General features: G+C 30.9%; 1 protein-coding gene, 1 long non-coding RNA gene and 1 pseudogene across 2 annotated transcripts; all 3 read right to left on the bottom strand.

Annotated features, from left to right (window-relative positions):
- Window positions 1-1,448: 1,448 nt before the first annotated feature.
- On the bottom strand, window positions 1,449-2,067 carry LOC126705474 (uncharacterized; annotated as a pseudogene).
- A 4,342-nt stretch (window positions 2,068-6,409) lies between these two features.
- LOC126705472 (uncharacterized) lies at window positions 6,410-7,236 on the bottom strand. Its single transcript, XM_050404500.1, has one exon. It carries the CDS (start codon window positions 7,194-7,196, stop codon window positions 6,513-6,515), a length of 684 nt encoding a protein of 227 aa, XP_050260457.1. The 5' UTR covers window positions 7,197-7,236; the 3' UTR covers window positions 6,410-6,512.
- An 8,891-nt stretch (window positions 7,237-16,127) lies between these two features.
- Window positions 16,128-17,160, bottom strand: LOC126706980 (uncharacterized). The gene is made up of 2 exons (XR_007648783.1): window positions 17,083-17,160; window positions 16,128-16,724 (listed from the first exon to the last, which is right to left on the bottom strand). It is a non-coding gene; the product is annotated as an uncharacterized LOC126706980 (long non-coding RNA).
- Window positions 17,161-21,563: the final 4,403 nt, after the last annotated feature.

Raw genomic sequence — 21,563 nt, 5'->3', positions numbered from 1 at the left:
TAGATTTGATTTAATTGTCAATTCTTATCTGGTAAATCTCTACAATTACATAAAGTCCTAGGAAAAAGAAATTCAAGTTGATTTGTTTATTCCATTGATGAGTTGCAAGTATGGAAAGAAGATCAAGGGAATAAAATCATTTAGAGTATTTGTTTATTTGGAGCGGAAAATTTCAAATTTCAAAGATGAACTCAAGGACGAGTTTGTTTTAAGTGGAGGGATCTGATGTAGGACATAATCTATTATTTTATTTTTGGTTTTTTAATGTAAAATTCGTTATTTAAGGTTTAGGTTATTTATTTTCTTATTTTTAGGTGTTTTTAATGTTTTTTAGGTTAAATTTGGTTCGTGTTATGGTTATGTATTAATTAGGAGTTATTTTAAGATATATTTTATTGTTTGTTAAGTTTTATGGAGTCCTTAAATAGGTCTCTAAATCTATAAACATTTTTTTGAATATTTATTCAATCAATAAAATTTAAATTTTTGTCTTTCTATTTTTTAGTGGATTCTAGACCTTTTCTCCTTGTGGATTCAAGGACCATTGTGGATTCAAAGAACTCTCATGAATTCGAGGTTATTTTCAAAAGTAAACATGTTTTGTTTATTGTTTTCTAGAAGTAAACGTGTTCTGTTTCTTGACGCTTCCACATTCCGTATTAAGAACACAGCCAACCCTTCAGAGAAAGTGTGAACTTAGAATCTAAAATCAAAGTATTTGGCTATGTAATTGGCTTAATCTTGGATAATACAAAGAATACTTGGAATTAAAATAGCTTTTTGAATCAATTTTTTAATGTTTTCTTTTGTCACATGGCCGTTGTGTGTACTATTTGTGTAAGTGGGTGTGTGAAACTAATACCGCCCACATTAAGTAAACTTGCACTTCGGGTACATCCGTACATATGATGACAGTACAGTCAGCCATTCATCATGCTTTAGCCTCAGGGCAAAGTTCCGGCAATGATGCCTTAACCTGTAAATACCATAATCCTAAATTACACCTTTCTATTTGAGTCTAGGGGTCTGATTGGATTGAACTTATTTTTGCTAAAACTGAAAATACTGTATCAAAATAATTTTTAAATATGTGAATAGTGTCGTGGGACCTATTTTTAATGAAAAAATTGCTGAAAAGTGAAATTTGTGGATCCGTAAACAGTGCATAAATGCACTGTTCACGGTTGAATTGGTCAAATAGTGCGGCTAATAAAAAAAAAAAAAAAAAGTCAGAAACGCACAGCAGGATTCAGCGAAAAACGCTGGGCACTAGATATTTACTACTTAATATAAGGTAACAGATTAGCCTAAATATAGATTTATATCTTGCATATGTATTTGTAAATTTGTTTATTATAGAATGTTATTAAAAGCAGTCATCGGAGTACAAAGAATACAACTATAATTTATTCATTTTAATTCGGTAAGCTCTTAACGATGGCCCTTACTTAATTACCATACCTGGCCTTGTAGTCACTCCAAAGCTGATCAACAATCTTCCCAAGCAGTTCAACAAAGTAATTAGCACGTAACCAGTCCTCAATTTCTTGTTCAAATCGGCCACAAATCCATTTCTAAGACCATTTAAATAGTCCAAAAACCAAGCTGAAACATCGTATATATCCTTGGTCCCATCTATCACCTTTACCTGGCTGCACCCAATGGCTAGGCACATACCCTGACTTCAACCTCACAAAATCTGGAATTCCTTCAATCAATCCTTCCTGGAGGACTTTGTCCATTACCATTCCACTGCCATATATGCGTCATTTCATAAATCTCGTTGTTGACAGCATTTGCGACTCCATCAATGTCCTCAATGAACAAGCTCACTTTTGCTACGTTTTTTCTATCTGCAGTAGTTTTTTGCTGGAAGATTTTCCACGTGAAATTTGTAGCGTTTTTCAGTGTTTGCTTGCTGTATGTAGACCCTATTTCGTTATTGAAGTGTGACCCACCCGTAGTGTTTGCGGCGGTGTCGGTAACATCGTAATCAACTGCATGGATTCCTTGAATGGCTGCTAGAGTCATAACGAAAGAGAGGAGAAGAAGCTTGTGGTGAACCATGACTCTATAGTCCTTTCTTTCTTTTAGTTGGTTTTGAATAAGAAATATGGTGGTGCTCTATGGTTTATATAGGAGGGTATGTAGATCTTCGTAGCAACTTGTAAGGTGATTCATGAACTCAAATAATTATATATGGTCATGGAAGTTCCTGTAGTTTGTTTCTAACTGTCCAACCTATTAAGAGTGAGTTTGGTTCAGCTTTTTGTAAAAGTGCATAATGAAAAAGTGGAGTTTTCAAAAAGTGCATAATGAAAAAGTGCATTTTCAAAAAACTGAGTGTTTGGTAAAAACAGTTAAAAAGTGCTTTTTGAAAAAGCTGAGTGTTTAGCTAGCACTTATAAAAGTGGTAGTTTGAGGAATAAATTGCCAAAAAAGACAATGTATATATAAGGGAGTTTATTTTATTTTATTTTATTTTTTTTGATGTGAGTTTGGTTCATACTTAAATCAATTACTTCATCATACTTAAATCAATTTTTCTCTTTCTAAAAAAATTATTTTTTTCTCACCAATATTAGCTAATAATAACCTATCACTTAAAAATTTATTGTGAAAGTATTGTGAAAATATTGTGATAAAAATTGATACAGATTTTAATTTTAACGTGCTATTAAAATTATTTTTTCCTCTTTCTAAAAAAATTATTTTTTTCTCACCAATATTAGCTAATAATAACCTACCACTTAAGATTTATTGTAAGAGTATTGTGAAAATATTGTGATAAAAATTGATACTGATTTTAATTTTAACGTGCTATTAAAATTATTTTTTTCTCTTTCTAAAAAAATTATTTTTTTCTCACCAATATTAGCTAATAATAACCTACCACTTAAGATTTATTGTGAAAATATTGTGATAAAAATTGATACTGATTTTAATTTGAACGTGCTATTAAAATTATTTTTTTCTCTTTCTAAAAAAAATATTTTTTTCACACCAATATTAACTAATAATAACATACCACTTAAAATTTATTGTAAAAATATTATGATTCTATTTCTTTTTCTTTCTTTTTTTCCCTTTTTTTCCCTCTTTTTTTATCCTCCACACACGTACCGTATTTCTTTTTCTTTTTCTTTTTTATTTCCTTTTTTTCCCTTGGTTTTTTCTCCTCCACACACATACCCTTCCACTTTTCTTTTTATACTTCTTTCATCTTTTGCAATCTACTACTTCCTCCAAACTCAGAACGTTCCAGCTCTCCTTCTTCCTCCCTTTTTTTTTTTTTTTTTTTCATCCTTCCTTTTCTCTTAGCACTTCCTTTCTCCCTTTACTAAAAATATACCCTTACTCTTTTCTTTTTTTTCCTTCTCTCTTTTTTTCCTTTACTCTTTTCTGATCTTTGTTTTTTCCAGAACATTCTACAGACTCATAGAGCTCTCCTTCAGTCATTCTTCCTCTTTTCTTTTTTTCTTTTTTTGTTTTTCCCCTTTTCTCTTAGCACATCGTCTGTAACACCCATGCAAGGGATTGATTTTTTTTTTCCTTAGCTGATTTGGGAATTTGTTATAGATTTTTTTGTGTTTGGATTTGGAAATTTGTTATTAAGAGGGGAGAGCAGAGAGATGAGATGAGAGGAATGAGGACCGTGTGAGAATTGAAGCCATTTATCAAGGGTAATTTGGTATTTTTCTATAGAGCCTAATGGATACCATTCAAACACGCATTCGACTTTTTGTTTATGGACCTCCAGAGGTCCATAACTATCTTGCGCGTTTATGCCTTCGTCCAAAACGCAACTTTTATATAAAAGTTACGTTTCTGCTTCACCAAACGCATATTTCCGTCCAGCTTTTAGACAAACGCGCGTTTTAGCCCCTAAAAGCTGAAACAAACGGGCACTAATTTGCCTTATATTTTATTAGTGGCAGGATAATTATCCCAATGTAGATTTGCACGATAATTTGTATAAATAAATAAGTTTGGTCGGATGCTTTTTTATTAAAATTTTTCAGAAATTATGTTATGTGACAAAAAAGGCCAAGGGGGAGAGATATATAAGTGTGTTTGTGTGTGTGTAAAATGAAAAAGAAAAGAAGAGAAAGAGAAGGCTAAGGCCAGCCAAAGAGAGTATGGGAGTGAGATGTACGTGTGGAGCAAGTGGGGTAGGTTGGGATCACATATGGGTCTAAAAATTCAGAATTCTAACTAACTAACTATATATATATATATATATATATATATAACTTTATTAACTAAAGAAAAAAAAGTAATACAAAAAAACCGCGATCACTCTTGATAATAAACTCAAAGCAAGAGGAATAATTATTCAAATCAAAAGAGCCAGAAGCATTACACTTAAGAGACCATTAGCCTAATGTATGGGCTGCTAAGTTAGCAGGCCTAGATGCCCAAAAAATTAAAACATTACACTAAACTTTAGGATGTAAAATTTTTAAGCAACTTGCAACATTATTCCCGTATTAATTACAAATTAGCAAGGGCATGCCCTTGCTAAATGTGTATTTAGTCATGATTTAGAACATAGGTACTTCCTCAATTTTATTTCCTCTGGTTACATTTTCATAAGGCTGACCTTTTTTTTTTTTTTACTCGTACTATATCTCCATAATTTCTATCTAAGCTGCAACTTTCACCCAAAAAATAAAGAAAAAAGGAAAAAAAAGAAAACATTGACTTTGACCAATTTATCCGATAAAGCATTGACTTCCAACCGAAGGCTATACTTTGCAGTTGCGAACCGCAACCGCATATCTTGAGGAGTTTTTTTTTTTTTTTTTTTTTTTTTTAATATATATATTTTAATTTCCTTTCTCAATAGATTAGGCTAATTTGGATAATTAGAAATGCAGTGGTCTCTAGAAGATATTTAGGATAATTTATTGGTGAAGTTCCTAAATTTGTATCTATCTTTCTTGAAATTTGAAGTAGTGAAGTACGTAGTTGATTATTTTTTTTTTCAAATTAATATAATTTGGATTTTTGTTATTGTTTTAATTAGATGTGGGACATCTATGGTGGCCAGATAACTTAAGGCGTACTACATTTTTAAATAATAATTTTTAGTATTTAAATACTGAAAACTGTTGTTAAAAAAAAAATGTTTCGTAAACAATTTTTTTTTAAGAATATTTGAGTTATGTTATTCAAAATATGGTTTTTAAACACTGATTTTTAAAAACTCTTCATACCAATTTTCAAGATTCAAACAATGTTGTTCAATGATATTTTTATAAATAAGTTAAAAATTGTGAGATCCACTGATTTGACAAATATTAATTGAATCTCTCTCTCTCCAATTTGTCATTCTCTGACTCTCACAGAGGAACAAAAACTCAAAAACTGTCAGGATCATTGTAGCAACAGAAAAAGAATAAAGAAAAAATTGCCAACCCAGGAAAAAAAAAAAACCTTAAACCCATGGGGCTCTCTCTCATTCTCATGTGGGTACTAGTTTTGGTTGAATGATTTGGTTGTTATTTTATGACTTGCAAAATAGGCCTTTGGGAATGGGTGGAAAGAAAAGGAAGAAGAAGATGGGAAGAAAATGAAGAAAGAGATGGGTAGAAGACGTGGGAAAAAAAGGAAGAAGAAGATAGGAAGAAGAGGAAGCGTCCGAATGTGTGGCTATGGGCAAAAAATTAAAAAACTTCAAAGTACTGTTATTGTCAAGAAAAAGTAAATACTTTATCACTTAAAAAAAAGAAAAAAAAAACAAACGCATATGTGATGTACTAAACACATTTTTTATATTATGAGTATTATAAACACGTGTTTTCATAATATTTTTTAAACCACAATTTTCAAATTATTTTGAACAACAATACTTAAATATTACTACCAAAGACCCTTAAGACTTGCTTTACTTAATGATAAAAAGACAATGCATGTATGAACATTTGAGAGTGCTGTCTTCACTGATATTTGTGGAAAAATCAAAAGGTCCAACGGTAGGGTCTATGTTCGTGCTTTTGTTTCTTGAATCAATATGTGAAAAATGAAGCATTAAAGGTAGAAACTCTTGCTGCTCGCATTGATTGAAGATTAGACACAATTAAAGTTCGAAACTCTGTGTTTGTAGTTCTAGTAATGCTATATGCTATAAGATTTGGATACCTAATTAAACTATGAAAACCTCAACAGATTGTTTAGACTTATAAATTTTAAGTTACAAACAGATTCGCCCAAATCTAAGATCCCCAAGTTGCATGAGGATTTTTTTCTTTCTTTTTTAAATTGTAAAAAAGGTTGCATATGTGCTTGGTTTTATATTGTCTTCAAATTTCAAACTGGGAAAGCTGAAAACAACCATTAAAAAGAAAGTAGAAAGAGAATAAAAGAAATAAAAGAAAAAAAGAAAAGAAATCTGATAAACAACCAATAAATAATAATCTCAGCACGTTTATTTATCTCATGAATTAAGTAATTGCATGATAGTATGATACAACATTTTATTCATATAAATTAGCTCTTAATCAGCACTCTTATTTTGCATACTGGGCTTTGTAGTCACTCCAGAGCTGATCAACAGTCTTCCCCAGCAGTTCAACAAAGAAATTAGCACTATAACCATCCTTCAATTTCTTATTCAATTCAGCCACGAACCCATCACTAAGACTATTGCAATAGTCCAAAAATCGAGCCGTAACATCATAGCCTTGATCCCAGCTATTTCCTTGCCCAGGCTGCACCCAATGGCTAGGCGCAAACCCTGCCTTCAACCTCACATAATCAGCAATTCCTTCAATCAATCCTCCTGGAGTGTTTTGTCCATTACCATTCCACTGCCATATGTGTGTGCTTTCATGGTATAACACTCCAGTGATTTCGGTTTTCACGTCGCCAGAGAAGCCATTGATGTACCTTGCACTAACATGAATCTCGTTGTTGCTAGCATATGCAACTCCATCCATGTCATCGATGAACAAGCTCACTTTCGGCACGTTCTTTCTGTCCGCATCAGTGCTTTGTTTGAAGAGACTCCATATAAAATCTGTGGCAGAAATCAGTGTTTGCTTACTGTAGTCAGATCCAATCTCATTGTTGAAACGAACTCCACCAGGAGTGTTCCCAGCGTTGTTGGTGACTTCATATTCAACAGCATGGATGCCATGAATGGCTAAGACAAGGGTTACTAGGAAAGAAACGAAAAACATTTGGTTAGCCATGGTTGTCTCTAGTTCTTTTACTCGGTTTTATACAAGAAATGCAATGGTGCTCTATCATTTATATAGGGAGTGAGATTTTTTAGCAATTTGCAACGTGGGCCTCGCATTAATTGCAAAATAGCGAGGGCATTTAATCATGATAGAACGCGGATACTCGTACTATCCAAGCTGCAAAAAGAGAACATTGACTTTGACCAATTTAGCCAAAAAAGCATTGACTTCTGTCCATGAAGCCTATACTTTGCGGTTGCAAACCGCAACCCATGTGTCTTGAAGAGATTTTTTAATTTTTTATTTCCTTTCTCAATAATAGTTTAGGCTATTTTGAATAAGGAGGATAATTAGAAATGCAGTGGTCTCTAGAAGACGTTTAGGATAATTTCTTATGTGGAGTTCCAAACTTTGTATCTATCTGTTTTGAAATTAGGAGTAGTTGATTGGTTTTAATATATATATATATATATATATTATAATTCAATTGTTGCAATAAGTGATGAGATGAGATTTACACATTAGTTCTCTTTATAAAAGAGGCTAGACAAACTACTACACATCCTTAGTGTGATGCTTACTTTACAAGTATAAGTATTTGTTTGGTGTGAAGGGCAAGGGTTAGAGTTCAAGTCTCCAAGAGGAAACTTATTCTTAATCCATCACCAGCATTTAAACAGACGTTAATTATATTATTTTGATATTTATTTAAAATTATTGATAGAATGCTAAAAACTTATATCTTAATGATATTATTTGGCCTCTTTTATGATTTGAATGAAGATTCGAATATTTCATCTCTCCACTAATTACAACAACAATTTATTTAGAAATAAATATTGATAACATGATAAAGTTCTATTCGTATTTCAAATTGAATGGATAGTATTGTAGAAACCCAATAACAATCATAACAATTTAAGAGGATCTTAATTTAGGATCTTAATTTCGTATAGCACTTTTCTAGTTTTCTCGCAAACCTTTCATCATATATATTTCATTCTAGAACCGTTTTCTTTTCTTTTAAGAAGAAACTAATCGGAGTAAAAATGACAATTTCAACAAACCATTTTTTGTTTGGACATACGCGTACAATTTTAGTTTTGAATTGAAGGTCGGTTGAACTGGTGGTTCAAACTTCAAACTATAATAATGAATAAATGAAATGGTGGTACAGTAGTGGGTTTCATAAGTTTCCTTCTTTTTCACCATCTTATTTGTTTTGACGAGGACTGATAACTAGTCGTCTTTAATTGGCATTTTTTTCCTTTTCTTTTTGGATAGGATCTTTAAGTGGCATTTGGCATAATGGCATGTCTAGATTAATATTTGCAACAAAGTCAATTACCAAAGTCATAATCTAAAACCAAATGATAAAAAACTTGGTATCTGTCACAGAAAACCTGCCCAATATTTTAGGTGACTTGTGGTTGTGGACGACTTGCTGAATAAGACACCAGGTTAGAACGTTCTAGACTTCTAGTCCAGATGATGATTAACAAATTTAATATAAGAGTAATGCAAGAAATACGAACTTTTTTACAAATTTTTTTTACAAACTGTTGATGTGGTTATTGGTAAATGAAAAAGTGATGTTAATAGTGGGTCTATATGAAAACCAATAAGAAATTGGCAAAATCAACCGTTTGTAAAAATGTTGTAAAATAATTTGTGACTGTAGCATTACTCTTAATATAATCTAAAACTTCTACTAAGTATTTTGAAAACTCTTAATATAAAATGCATGATGGGTTTCTATATACAAAACATGTGTAAAGCGGATTAGGATCTTCTCAAAATTTTTAATTAACTCTAGCATACAGTTTAATTCTAATAATTAATTCATGGTTATATGAATGATTTTAGATTTCGTCACATCAATATTTTAAATGGAAACTAAAGTAATACCATTCAATGGTTATTTAAATTTTGATTATGTATTAAAATCCCAAATATCTATTTAATTATGAATGGTTAGGATGTTTAAAAAAAGCTTCATTGTGAAGTTGCTCTAGAAAGTTGAGAGTAATTTTGTTTTTGGTAATCCTTCGATAGTTAGGGAAGATAAGATTTGAATTTTAGATATTTTTGTTGAAACATCAAAAAGTGCTAATTGAATTATAAAGTATTTGATAGTTACAATAGTAAAGAAAAAAAGATTTAAACATTTTATATCTCATTTGGAAATATAAAAAATAAGAAAGGTCAATTGAGTTATAAGTCGCATGAAAAAGTTGTGAGTATCTAAATCTATATAAAGTGAGAAGGAGTATGCGTTAATGAACAGTTAGATGCCTTCAAAATCTTTTAACAAAATTGAATTTTCTTCCCCTTCCTAGGAAAAACACCTACAGTCATTTACATATATTTTTGGGAGGATTTGAATAAAGCAGATCCTCCTAAAAACACGTTAGATGCTTGTGTATTTTCATTACAAGAGACCAACCCGTTTATGCGCATAAATTTGGGTTAAGGGAATTAAATATCATTCCTATGCACGCATAACAAAGATGACCCGTTCCTCAAAAAAGAAAAAAAAAAAGAAAAGAAAAAAAGGATGACCCTTAGTTGACTCAGTCAAGATTGAAGCCTTCCCATTAGAAAGGAAGGATAAGAAGAAATTTGCTCCTTGAGTGGGCCCAACCCGAGCTTCTACCCCAGTTTCCCTTATCTCTCTTTTCAAGAAACATCCTTATCATGTCTATTTCCTTAACATAAAAGGACCAGAGAAATTGTCCTCACCTATAAAAAAAATATGTACATTCCATGCACACATTCCCACATTCATAATTTTAAGTGTAATATCTACTTCTTCTTTTTTTTTTTTTTTTTTTTTTTTTTTAAATTTTTATTATTAACTAATACTTTATTCGTGCTATGCATAAATAATGTTAAAATGTTTTATAGAAGATAATTTTGAAAAATGTTGTGTATATATATATATATATATTATAGTATAATTGTTATAGAATTTTATTAGTAATGAGTTCATTATAAAAAACAACAATTATAAATTGCATACATATATCCATTATAATTATTCAATTGAAGTAATGAGAAATAATTAAAAAAAAAAAAAACAACTTTTGAGGAACATGATAGAATAAAAGTTGATATAAAATGTGTCTTTCTCTTTTTTCTTAATTCTAAAACAAAATATGCATTCCAAATACTCACAATCAATTACACCATTTATAAAACTTACAAATCCAAAAGTATGACCTTAATATCAAAATCTTAATTGCCATTATCACTTAATATAAAATGTATGCCCCCTTCCTTGGTTGTAGTCAACTCATACAAGTTAGGATTAAATAAGATAATAATGTTAGAGTTATGTAGATGTCGTTGAAAGATTGAAGGTAAATGACATTATTTTTGGTTTGTGTGTATTTGATATGGGATGATATAAAGGGTTATGAGTGGATATATATAAAGGGGTAGAAGTGCAAGAGGTGAAAATTGTGAATTAAAATGTAAAGAGTTTTGTGTATACGTGTGAAGGATGAAAAGTCTTGAAATATTGAACCAAAGGGTACAAAGAATATTGATTTTTTAATTAGAAAAGTTTTGAAATATTGAACCAAATGATACAAAGAATATTTATTTTTTAACTAGAAAAGTCTTGAAACATTGAACAAAATGAAACAAAAAGTCAATATTTAATTTTTTCTTATCTTTGATGTGGTACTTGAAAATATATATATATATATATATATAGGTCTATTGATGTCCATATATAAAATATAAAATGTGTATCACTACGCTCAAAGGGAAGAGCATTTGCAAAGCTGGCTCAACAAATTTTGGAGCTTAAGATGGTAAATTAAGTCGGGTATCTTATATAAATTTAAGTATAAATCAAATAAATTTATTAAAACCAACCAAACTAAGGTTAATTTGATGAATTAATACTAAACAAACTAAAGTTTGTTTGTTTGTTTGTTTTTTTTTTTTGTTTTGTTTTTTTTTTTTGTTTTGTTTTTTTTTTGTTTTGTTTTTTTTTTTTGTTTTTTGTTTTTTTTTTTGTTTTTTTTTTTGTTTTGTTTTTTGTTTTTTTTTTCTAATAATAACAAACTAAAGTTAATTTCATGTAAAGAATCTAGTATCATGGTTCATATATACAATTTAACAAAAATAAATGAAACTTTCTTGTAGAAATGAAGTTAAGCTTTATCTTGGATAAGGACTTGTAATGTAAAGTAAAGTTGTAATTTTATTTTTAATTTTGATTTTGATGTTAAGAAAGAGATAGAGATTGTTTGATGTGTGGTTATGTGGGAGATTAAGTGGTTTATATTGACAATTTATCATGTTGGATATTGATTTACAAGAATTAAGCCTCAAAACATTTTTTCCCAACTAGTTTTTGTTTAATATTTTAGCATACAAACTGATGCGGTAATGAATGTACTTGGTGGGTTTCAACCACCTAATAAGTAAATGTCTAAATTAGTTTTGTGTGTGTGTGTGTGTAATTGGTGATACATCAGTTTGTAAATTTTATATAGTGAAATTTGTAGTATTCATAGTATTAATGTAAATTTTTGGGCATTTTTATAATGGGATAGTGCATATTTATAATAATGGGGTAGAACTTTTTTTTCAATGCGGTCTTAGGCTAGGCGACTTGAGCTGCCACTAAGTATTTGAATGGTATCTTTGACATTTTGTAAGTACGACTAAAGTTTTCCCATTTTTCCTTACATCAAGCTCTAAACACTTCCATTTCTGTTTGTTTTGGTAAAATTTGAAATTCACAAATTTTAGTGTTTGGTATGGTAGAAAATATCAAAATATAAGTAAATACAAATTTTAGTAACAATAGGAGAGATGGGGTGAGAGAGGAATTGTCCTTGCATTAATCGGGACTAATTTATTTAATCTTTTTCTCAGTTTCTTTCCTCTAAAGTTATCAAGAATGGCAATAACTCTTACACATAATGTACACACATTTTGTTTTTAATTAAATCATGACTAGAAGTCATAATCTATAAATACTATATGGGTGTTTGGTACATATACTTAAAAATTGAAAATATGTATTTGAAAACTTATGTAGAAATACGTGTGGGTGAAAAAGTATGTGAAAATACGTAACTATTGTTTAAAAACTGAAAATATGTGTTTGAGTAAGTATACCAAACGGAGCCTATATACACTTAAAAACTGAAAATATGTATTTGAAAACTTATGTAGAAATATGTGTGGGTGAAGAAGTATGTGAAAATACGTAACTGTTGTTTAAAAACTGAAAATATGTGTTTGAGTAAGTATATCAAACGGAGCCTATATAATCAAAACTTTTAACTTTTTGTTGACCTCTTTATGTACCACGCAAGTTTTGGAGTCTCCACAAATTTCTACATCATTTTAATTTTTTTTTAATTTTTTAAGTAATTACCACACAAAAGCTTTGAAAAACCTGACTTTTTTTTTTTTCTGCCCAACGCCTCTTATGCCCTTCGGTAACTCCGTAACTCTTTGACAACTTCAGAAGCCACAAATACTTCCTTAGAATTATCCCAAATTTGTCGATTTGATGATTCTCTTTTGTATTTTGGTCTCTTCTCTTCTTCTCCTTTGTTTCTTGTGAGCTTTGCAATACAATTTTTTCATCGTGGTCTTTGCGTGTTCCTCTACTCTGGGTCTTCTTGTTTTCTATTAGATCTTTCTCTGTTGGTTACCGCTTCTCTCTATTGGTTTTTGAGTTTTGTTTTGGGTTATCAAGTTATGATTGACGAAAGGTAGAAAGAGCCAACTGCCAAGACATTTATTTCTTAAAATTTGAAATGTAGGTACATAGTGGAAGAGAACATGTGTAGGAGATAATATGAAGATTAAGAAAATAAAAATAAAACCTAAAAGCAACAGAGAATGAGTGGAGGTGAAATAGTTACTTATAAAAAATGAAAAAAAAAAAATTGTTGTCAAATGCCAGGTACTTTGGTACTTGAGACGAGATATGTGTATCAAAAATATTGGTAGAAATATTACAAATTGGGTTTTACTAAAGTATGCTTTCAGGACATATGTTAGTAAATCATTTTAGAAATTTTTTAATGAAAAAGTTTTCTAAAAATGATTATTAATATGTACCCTAAGGACATACATTAACTGGACTTTTATAAATTTTACTATATAACTATTATAAATGGGTGTCACTAATCACAAAAATAATAATTTTATCTTTATTAATTATTAATATTTACCAATTACATTAATTTTCGTATTAATTTGTAAATAATAATTTTATTTGTTATTTACATTAATTTGAAAATAATAATATTTACCAATTACATTAATTTTTGTATTAAGATGATACATTCTCATATTTGAGATATATTGGTTTGTGGTATTGATTTAACCAATGATTTTGCTTAATAAGTTTGTTGAGAGGTTTAGGTCAATGCCTTAAGGAGATGAAGCTTCAGTTGCTGTAATAGATTGGAATGGCAAGGCTTTGGGAGAAAAAAATAATTAGGATTCTACAAACCGACTAAGCAATGGGAGCAATTATATTATAAAGGAAGGATATATAGAGACCTTAATTTTCATGGAAGAAAGGATGTCAATGGTAATAAATGTGGGATGCCTATCAGCTGAGATATCTATAGATTTATTCTAAGATGACAATTGAGTAAAGCAAAAATTGACAATGTTATAATTGAAATGCCAAAGAGAATGAAGATCAAGACTAATGTGATATCTTTCCGGCAAGTTAAGTATTGGATCTTAGTAACCAAATTCCACTTTGATGATTTGGACAAAGAAATTTTTTCTTCAAAATGGTTAGAGTATATTCTCAAATGACATTTTGAGATGAATGTTGCATATTTGATCAATCTTTTTTATGTTTATTTTCAACCTTTATTTTGTATTGAAATTATAATTATTTTTCATTTTCAAGTGATTGTACCTTTAAGCAAAGTGAAATATAACTTTTATTAAACTATATCGTGTATCGCACAGATTAGTGACTAGTTTCAGTTAAAAGAAAGCATGTATGTACAGTATGCTCATCAGTGTGTGAAATAACTATTGCTCTTTCCTTATTGATTTAACCTTTAGAGTGCATGCTTTAGGGTGAGTTTGGTTCAGCTTTTTGAAAAAGTGCATAATGAAAAAGTGGAGTTTTGTAAAAGTGCATAATGAAAAAGTGGAGTTTCAAAAAGCTGAGTGTTTGGTAAAAGCTGTTAAAAAGTGCATAATGAAAAAGCTGAGTGTTTGGTAAAAACTGTTAAAAGTGGCTTTTTGAGAGATAAATGACCAAAAAGGACAATGTATATATAAGGGAATTTATTTCAAACTTTTTTTTTGGTGGATGTGAGTTTATTTCATACTTATTAAATCATCTATTTCATATACTTACTAAACAATAATAATAATAATTCATATACTTACTAAACAATAATAATAATAATATTAATTAAATCTAAATAATTTCCATCGACATGAAGCACAAAATAAAACTGTAAAAAGATGATAAAATATGCACCAACAATCTAAGTTTAAATTGTACTACATAAAAATGTAAAAACATATAAAATACATTTCAATAATCTAAGTTTAAATTGTACAACACAAAAATGTAAAAAAGATGATAAAATACATACCAATAACCCAAATTTAAATTGTACTACAGGATATTATATTAAAAAAAAAAAAAAAAAAAGACAACTACTAATTATTATCCCCCCAAATGGAATTCAGTCCAGTGATTTGTAAATAAATCATTAGTCAAATCCCTACAAAATTAGTTCAGTCTGTCAAAATTCAGTTCCACTCCACATTTGGAGGGATTTTCTTAAGAATTCTACAGAACCACTCAACTTACAGAGAAATGAAGAAATTTCGCCCAGTTAAGCGTGATATTGTCTAATTTCTAGAACTACTCGTGCAGTTCCTTCAGCTCACTTGTTGTTGGTTTCCATAAATGGGGTAAGCTCCATATGCAGCAAATGGTGCAGCATACATGCTTGGGTCATGAGGTGGTGGCAAAGCATATCCATAACCATCATAAAGCTGCCCTCCATAGTATGCCCCACTCCATTGGTTGCCATAATCTGCTCTAAACTGCCAAACCCCAAAAAGAACCAATTAAGAAAAACAAGCTCACAACAAATCAGAATTTATAGGCAGATAAAATTGAAAAGATCAATTGTTTTAGTAGGTCATTGGAGATAAGTTTTAAAGCTGCTGTAAGCATTTCCAGTTCTGAATTGGATTCTATGGATCCACCATTAAAGATTATCATTATATGGATCCAGTCCTGAGAAAGCAGGTAGCAATGGATGTGTTCAGAATTTAAATGAACAATCATTCATGCAAAACTGATCAATGACCCTTCCAAGTTTCCAACAGCTAGGGATGACTTCAAACAGCTCTGTCAAAGCTAAGTGCATAGTGAAATCTGAATTGTCCATTAGATCCTCGAAAAAGCTCTTATGGAAAGTAGATGAGTCGTTTGTAGTCATCTTAATTCTTATGGGAAGCGTGAACATGTAAATGGACAAGGGTAGAAGACAAAGAAGAGACCTACAAATCTTTCCAGACACAGTCTCGCGCATTCAGATGAATTTGTCAATTCAAATCCCAACATAACACATTTCTCTTGTTCAGTTGTATTGTATTTTTCCGTACTAATCATATGCAAAGTTTTTCAGCAACTTGGAAGAGAAATGTTGCCAATGGTATTTCAAGTAGCATGGTATCAAAGGTTTCAACACAATCTAAAATATCACAATGATAGCAGTGGCAAAACCAAACAAGCTCAACCATCACCAAACTGTGAAACAAAATGCATTTTAATTTAGCAAAAACGTAATGAAAAAATATCAATAACCAGCAACCTTACTTAGAGCATATTTAAAAATGCACAACCCATCAGAGATAACAACAACCAAAACACCAATTAGTGCTAATTCAAAGGATCCAAAATTAAACATAAGCAATCAATTTCCATTAGTGCAAATGACTACACTACTACGTTGAAAGCTTCAACTACAGCTTTAAACAGTGATTAAAGATAAAGAATCTAAACCTAACAAACAAGCAAAAACCATAACATAGAGAAAAAAAAAAAACCCTGACACATAGATCTGCCCAAATTTCTTTATCTAGACATTAAATGTTACAAACCAAAACACAAGCTAACACAACTGAAATATATAAGTTCTTCGAAGAGTACAAAATGTTGCAACCAGTCTGTGAAGCATAACAATATCTCCAAGTAAATACACATTCATAGCAAGATCCGAAATTTTGTTATAACAAAACAAATAAACAAAAACACTTCATGAGAACATGTATATATTCCAATCAGCAAGATCCGAAAACAATACCCATTATATATTCATCAAACTAACACTTCATTATATATTCCAATCAGCAAAAACAAATAACAAAACAAGTAAAGGAACAATACCCATTCATAGCAAGATCCGAAATTTTTTTTCCCACACTCGGTAAAAAAAAAAAAAAAATCAGATCAGTGTTGATACATGGTTTTTGGTAGCAGATCAGTGTTTTTGGTACCTGAGAAATCAAAACCCACACACCAAAAGTGAGAAATCAACCAAAGAACAGAGAAATCAAACCCGATCCATGAGAAATCAACCAAAGAACAGAGAAATCAAAACCAAAAAAACCCAAATCAGACCCATGAGAATCAACCCCGGTTCGGTCCAAATCAAAACAACCCATACCCATGACAAATCAACCCAAAGAACACACAGAAAAATCATTACCCATAAAACAAACCACAATCCAAAACTACAGAAAGACTTACGGAGAGGAAGAACCAGAAAGAAAGAAAGAAAGAAGAAGAAGAGGAAGACGAAGCGGAAGAAGAAAAGGAAGAAAAAGAAAAAAGACAGAGAGTAGAGAGACTTACGAAGGCAGAGCAAGGCAGAGAGAAGAGATGGAGGCGTCAAATGCAAAGGGAGAGCAGAGATCAGAGATGAGGGGCGTCAAACGTGTGGGTATTTCGGTCTTTCAATGATTGCAACGGTAATATAACAAAACGCGCATAGCGCGTTTTGATTTATGGACCGCTGATGGTCCATTTTCTATGCGCGTTTTGTCTTCAGCTTTTCTAAAAGTTCAAAACACAACTTTTATAAAAAAAAGTTGCGTTTTGAACTTACCAAACGCAGAATCGGGCTTAGCTTTTTTGAAAACGCCCGTTTTGGGCTGAAAAAGTGGAACCAAACGGGCTATTAGGTAAATCCCACTAGTTGGTCTGAAAGGTAGGAAGTAGATTGTTTAATCCTTACAGGTTCTCAATTGGTAAATTTTCGCTCATCCATCACCATGAAAATCTTGACTAGGTCATGGTCTCAAACATGCTTTACATTCAACTTTTGTCTGGGAATAGAACAAAATCTGATAAACAGACTTACACCTTTTCATTTATCTATGGAAGGCAAAACTAGTATTCCAACTTGTACACCACACATGTAACTGCAGTGCTCTCAAGTCTCAATGGTTATGTGGCCCAGAAATTTATTTTTATTTTTATTTTTATTTTTTATTTTCAAAAATCATGGGAAAATTACAACTGTGGGTAATTAAGAATATACTGTGATCCATATACTATGGCAAAAAGCCAGAATCCAAGAAATTTCCCAAGTACATTTTTTTTGTGAAATGAATTTTAAAGTACTAATAAATGTGATGGTCCAGTCACCGTGACCCATCCTTGAGTACTTTTAAGTACATGATCTAGTCTTGAACTCTTGACGCTTTAGCTATGAGGTATAAGTATTTGGATTTTGTGATTAGTCTGAATCAGTGGATTTAAAGTTGCTGCACTCCAGTAATCAAAAGTGCGGATCTAAATATTCAAAAGGATAATGAAGTCGTAGATTGAAGGTTCATGTTGCAGAAGGTTCATGGATCTTAGAGCTAATTAAGTTTGGTAAATTTTTTATGAAGTATAGGGTTATTCAGATCCCCAAGTTTTCATGCAGAATTATTTTGTTTAATTGGTTTCTTAAGTTATCATATCGTGTGTTTTTTACTTTCCTGTACTTGCATGATATTGATGTTTATCTGATTAACCTAAAGCTTAATTTTCATAATAAATCTAATAATCGGCTTGCCTTTAAAAAGTGGTTAATAATAGAATCTAACTGGGGTCTAAAGTCTAAACCCAACAAAACTTGTTTTTCTTAAAGATTTTCCATGTGAAATTTGTAGCGTTTTTCAGTGTTTGCTTGCTGTATGTAGACCCTATTTCGTTATTGAAGCGTGACCCACCCGTAGTGTTTGCGGCGGTGTCGGTAACATCGTAATCAACTGCATGGATTCCTTGAACGGCTGCCAGAGTTATAACAAAAGAGAGGAGAAGAAACTTGTGGTGAACCATGACTATATAGTCCTTCCTTTCTTTCTTTTAGTTGGTTTTGAATAAGAAATATGGTGGTTCTCTATGGTTTATATAGGAAGGTATGTAGATCTTCGTAGCAACTTGTAAGGTGATTCATGCACTCAAATAATTATATAGGGTCATGGAAGTTCTTTTAGTTTGTTTCTGACTGTCCAACCTATTAATTTGCCTTATATTTTATTAGTGGCAGGATAATTATCCCAATGTAGGTTTGCACGATAATTTGTATAAATAAATAAGTTTGGTAGGATGCTTTTTTATTAAAATTTTTCAGAAATTATGTTATGTGACAAAAAAGGCCAAGGGGGAGAGATATATAAGTGTGTTTGTGTGTGTGTAAAATGAAAAAGAAAAGAAGAGAAAGAGAGGGCTATAGCCAGCCAAAGAGAGTATAGGAGTGAGATGTACGTGTGGAGCAAGTGGGGTAGGTTGGGATCACATATGGGTCTAAAAATTCAGAATTCTAACTAACTAACTATATATATATATATATATATATAACTTTATTAACTAAAGAAAAAAAAGTTATACAAAAAAACCGCGGCCACTCTTGATAACAAACTCAAAGCAAGAGGAACAATTATTCAAATCAAAAGAGCCAGAAACATTACACTTAAGAGACCATTAGCCTAATGTATGGGCTGCTAAGTTAGCAGGCCTAGATGCCCAAAAAATTAAAACATTACACTTAACTTTAGGGTGTAAAATTTTTAAGCAACTTGCAATGTTATTCTCATATTAATTACAAATTGGCAAGGGCATGCCCTTGCTAAATGTGCATTTAGTCGTGATTTAGAACATAGGTACTTCCTCAATTTTATTTCCTCTGGTTACATTTTCATAAGGCTGACCTTTTTTTTTTTCTTTTTCCCCGTACTATATCTTCATAATTTCTATCTAAGCTGCAACTTTCACCCAAAAAATAAAGAAAAAAGGAAAAAAGAAAACATTGACTTTGACCAATTTATCCGATAAAGCATTGACTTCCAACCGAAGGCTATACTTTGCAGTTGCGAACCGCAACCGCATGTATCTTGAGGTGATTTTATTTATTTATTTAAATATATATATATATATATTTATTTTAATTTCCTTTCTCAATAGATTAGGCTAATTTGGATAATTAGAAATACAGTGGTCTCTAGAAGATATTTACGATAATTTATTGGTGAAGTTCCTAAATTTGTATATATCTGTCTTGAAATTTGAAGTAGTGAAGTACGAAGTTGATTATTATTTTTTTTCAAATTAATATAATTTGGATTTTTGTTTTTGTTTTAATTAGATGTGGGACATTTGTGGTGGCCTATACTTTGCGGTAGCAAACCGCAACCCATGTGTCTTGAAGAGATTTTTTTAATTTTTTATTTCCTTTCTCAATAATAGTTTAGGCTATTTTGAATAAGGAGGATAATTAGAAATGCAGTGGTCTCTAGAAGACGTTTAGGATAATTTCTTATGTGGAGTTCCTAACTTTGTATCTATCTGTTTTGAAATTAGGAGTAGTTGATTGGTTTTAATATATATATATATATATATATATATTTATATATATTATAATTCAGTTGTTGCAATAAGTGATGAGATGAGATTTACACATTGGTTCTCTTTATAAAAGAGGCTAGACAAACTACTGTAATGGTCACTTTACGAGTATAAGTGTTTGTGGGGTGTGGGGTGCAAGGATCAGGGTTTAAGTCTCCAGGAGGAAACTTATTCTTGATCCATCACCAGCATTTAAATAGACGTTAATTATATTATTTTGATATTTATTTAAAATTATTGATAGAATGCTAAAAACTTATATCTTAATGATATTGTTTGGCCTCTCTTATGAGTAGAACGAAGATTCGAAAATTTAATCTCTCCACTAGTTACAATAACAATTTATTTAGAAATAAATATTGATAACGTGATAAAGTTCTATTCGTATTTCAAATTGAATGGATAGTATTGTAGTAACCCAATAACAATCATAACAATTTAATAGGATCTTAATTTCGTATATTACTTTTCTAGTTTTCTTGCAAACCTTTCATCATATATATGTCAATCTACAACCGTTTTCTTTTCTTTTAAGAAGAAACTAATTGAAGTAAAAATAACAATTTCAACAAACTATTTTTTGGGACAAAATTGGCTTCGGTCCTTTTCGGGCAAAATAAATAGTATTTTATCCTCTTTTCCAAACTAATAAAAGAAATGCCCCTCTTTTGAAAATCGACTTTCTCAAAATTGAGTTAAGTTTTATAGTGACGTTTTTAAGGACCTATAGTAGCGTTTTTTTAACTCAAGCTCCATGAAATCGAGTTATAGGTAAAAAAATTGCATGTAACTCGACTTCATAGAAATCGAGTTACAAAATGTCACTGTGTCATTAAAATGTCACTATAGGCTCCTTAAAATGCCACTATAGGATTTCAGAATTTTTTTTTTTTTTTTTAACTCGATTTTGAGAAAGTCAAGTTTTAAAAGAGGGATATTTCCTTAATTAGTTTGGAAAATATGGTAGAGTGCTATTTATTTTACCTGAAAATGGTAGAGGCCAATTTTGTCCCCATTTTTTGTTTGGACATACACGTACAATTTTAGTTTTGAATTGAAGGTCGGTTGAACTGATGGTTCAAACTTCAAACTATAATAATGAATAAATGAAATGGTGGTACAGTAGTGGGGTTTCATAAGTTTCCTTCTTTTTCACCATCTTATTTGTTTTGACGAGGTCTGATAACTAGTCGTCTTTAATTGGCATTTTTTTCCTTTTCTTTTTGGATAGGATCTTTAATTGGCATTTGGCATAATGGCGTGTCTAGATTAATATTTGCAACAAAGTCAATTACCAAAGTCATAATCTAAAACCAAATGATAAAAAACTTGGCATCTGTCACAGAAAACCTGCCCAATATTTTAGGTGACTTGTGGTTGTGGACGACTTGCTGAATAAGACACCAGGTTAACCTTCTATCTAGTCCAGTTCATGATTA

This window comes from Quercus robur, chromosome 11 (assembly GCF_932294415.1).
Source record: "Quercus robur chromosome 11, dhQueRobu3.1, whole genome shotgun sequence".
NCBI lineage: Eukaryota > Viridiplantae > Streptophyta > Magnoliopsida > Fagales > Fagaceae > Quercus > Quercus robur.
This window is presented reverse-complemented; position numbering and strand designations above follow the sequence as displayed.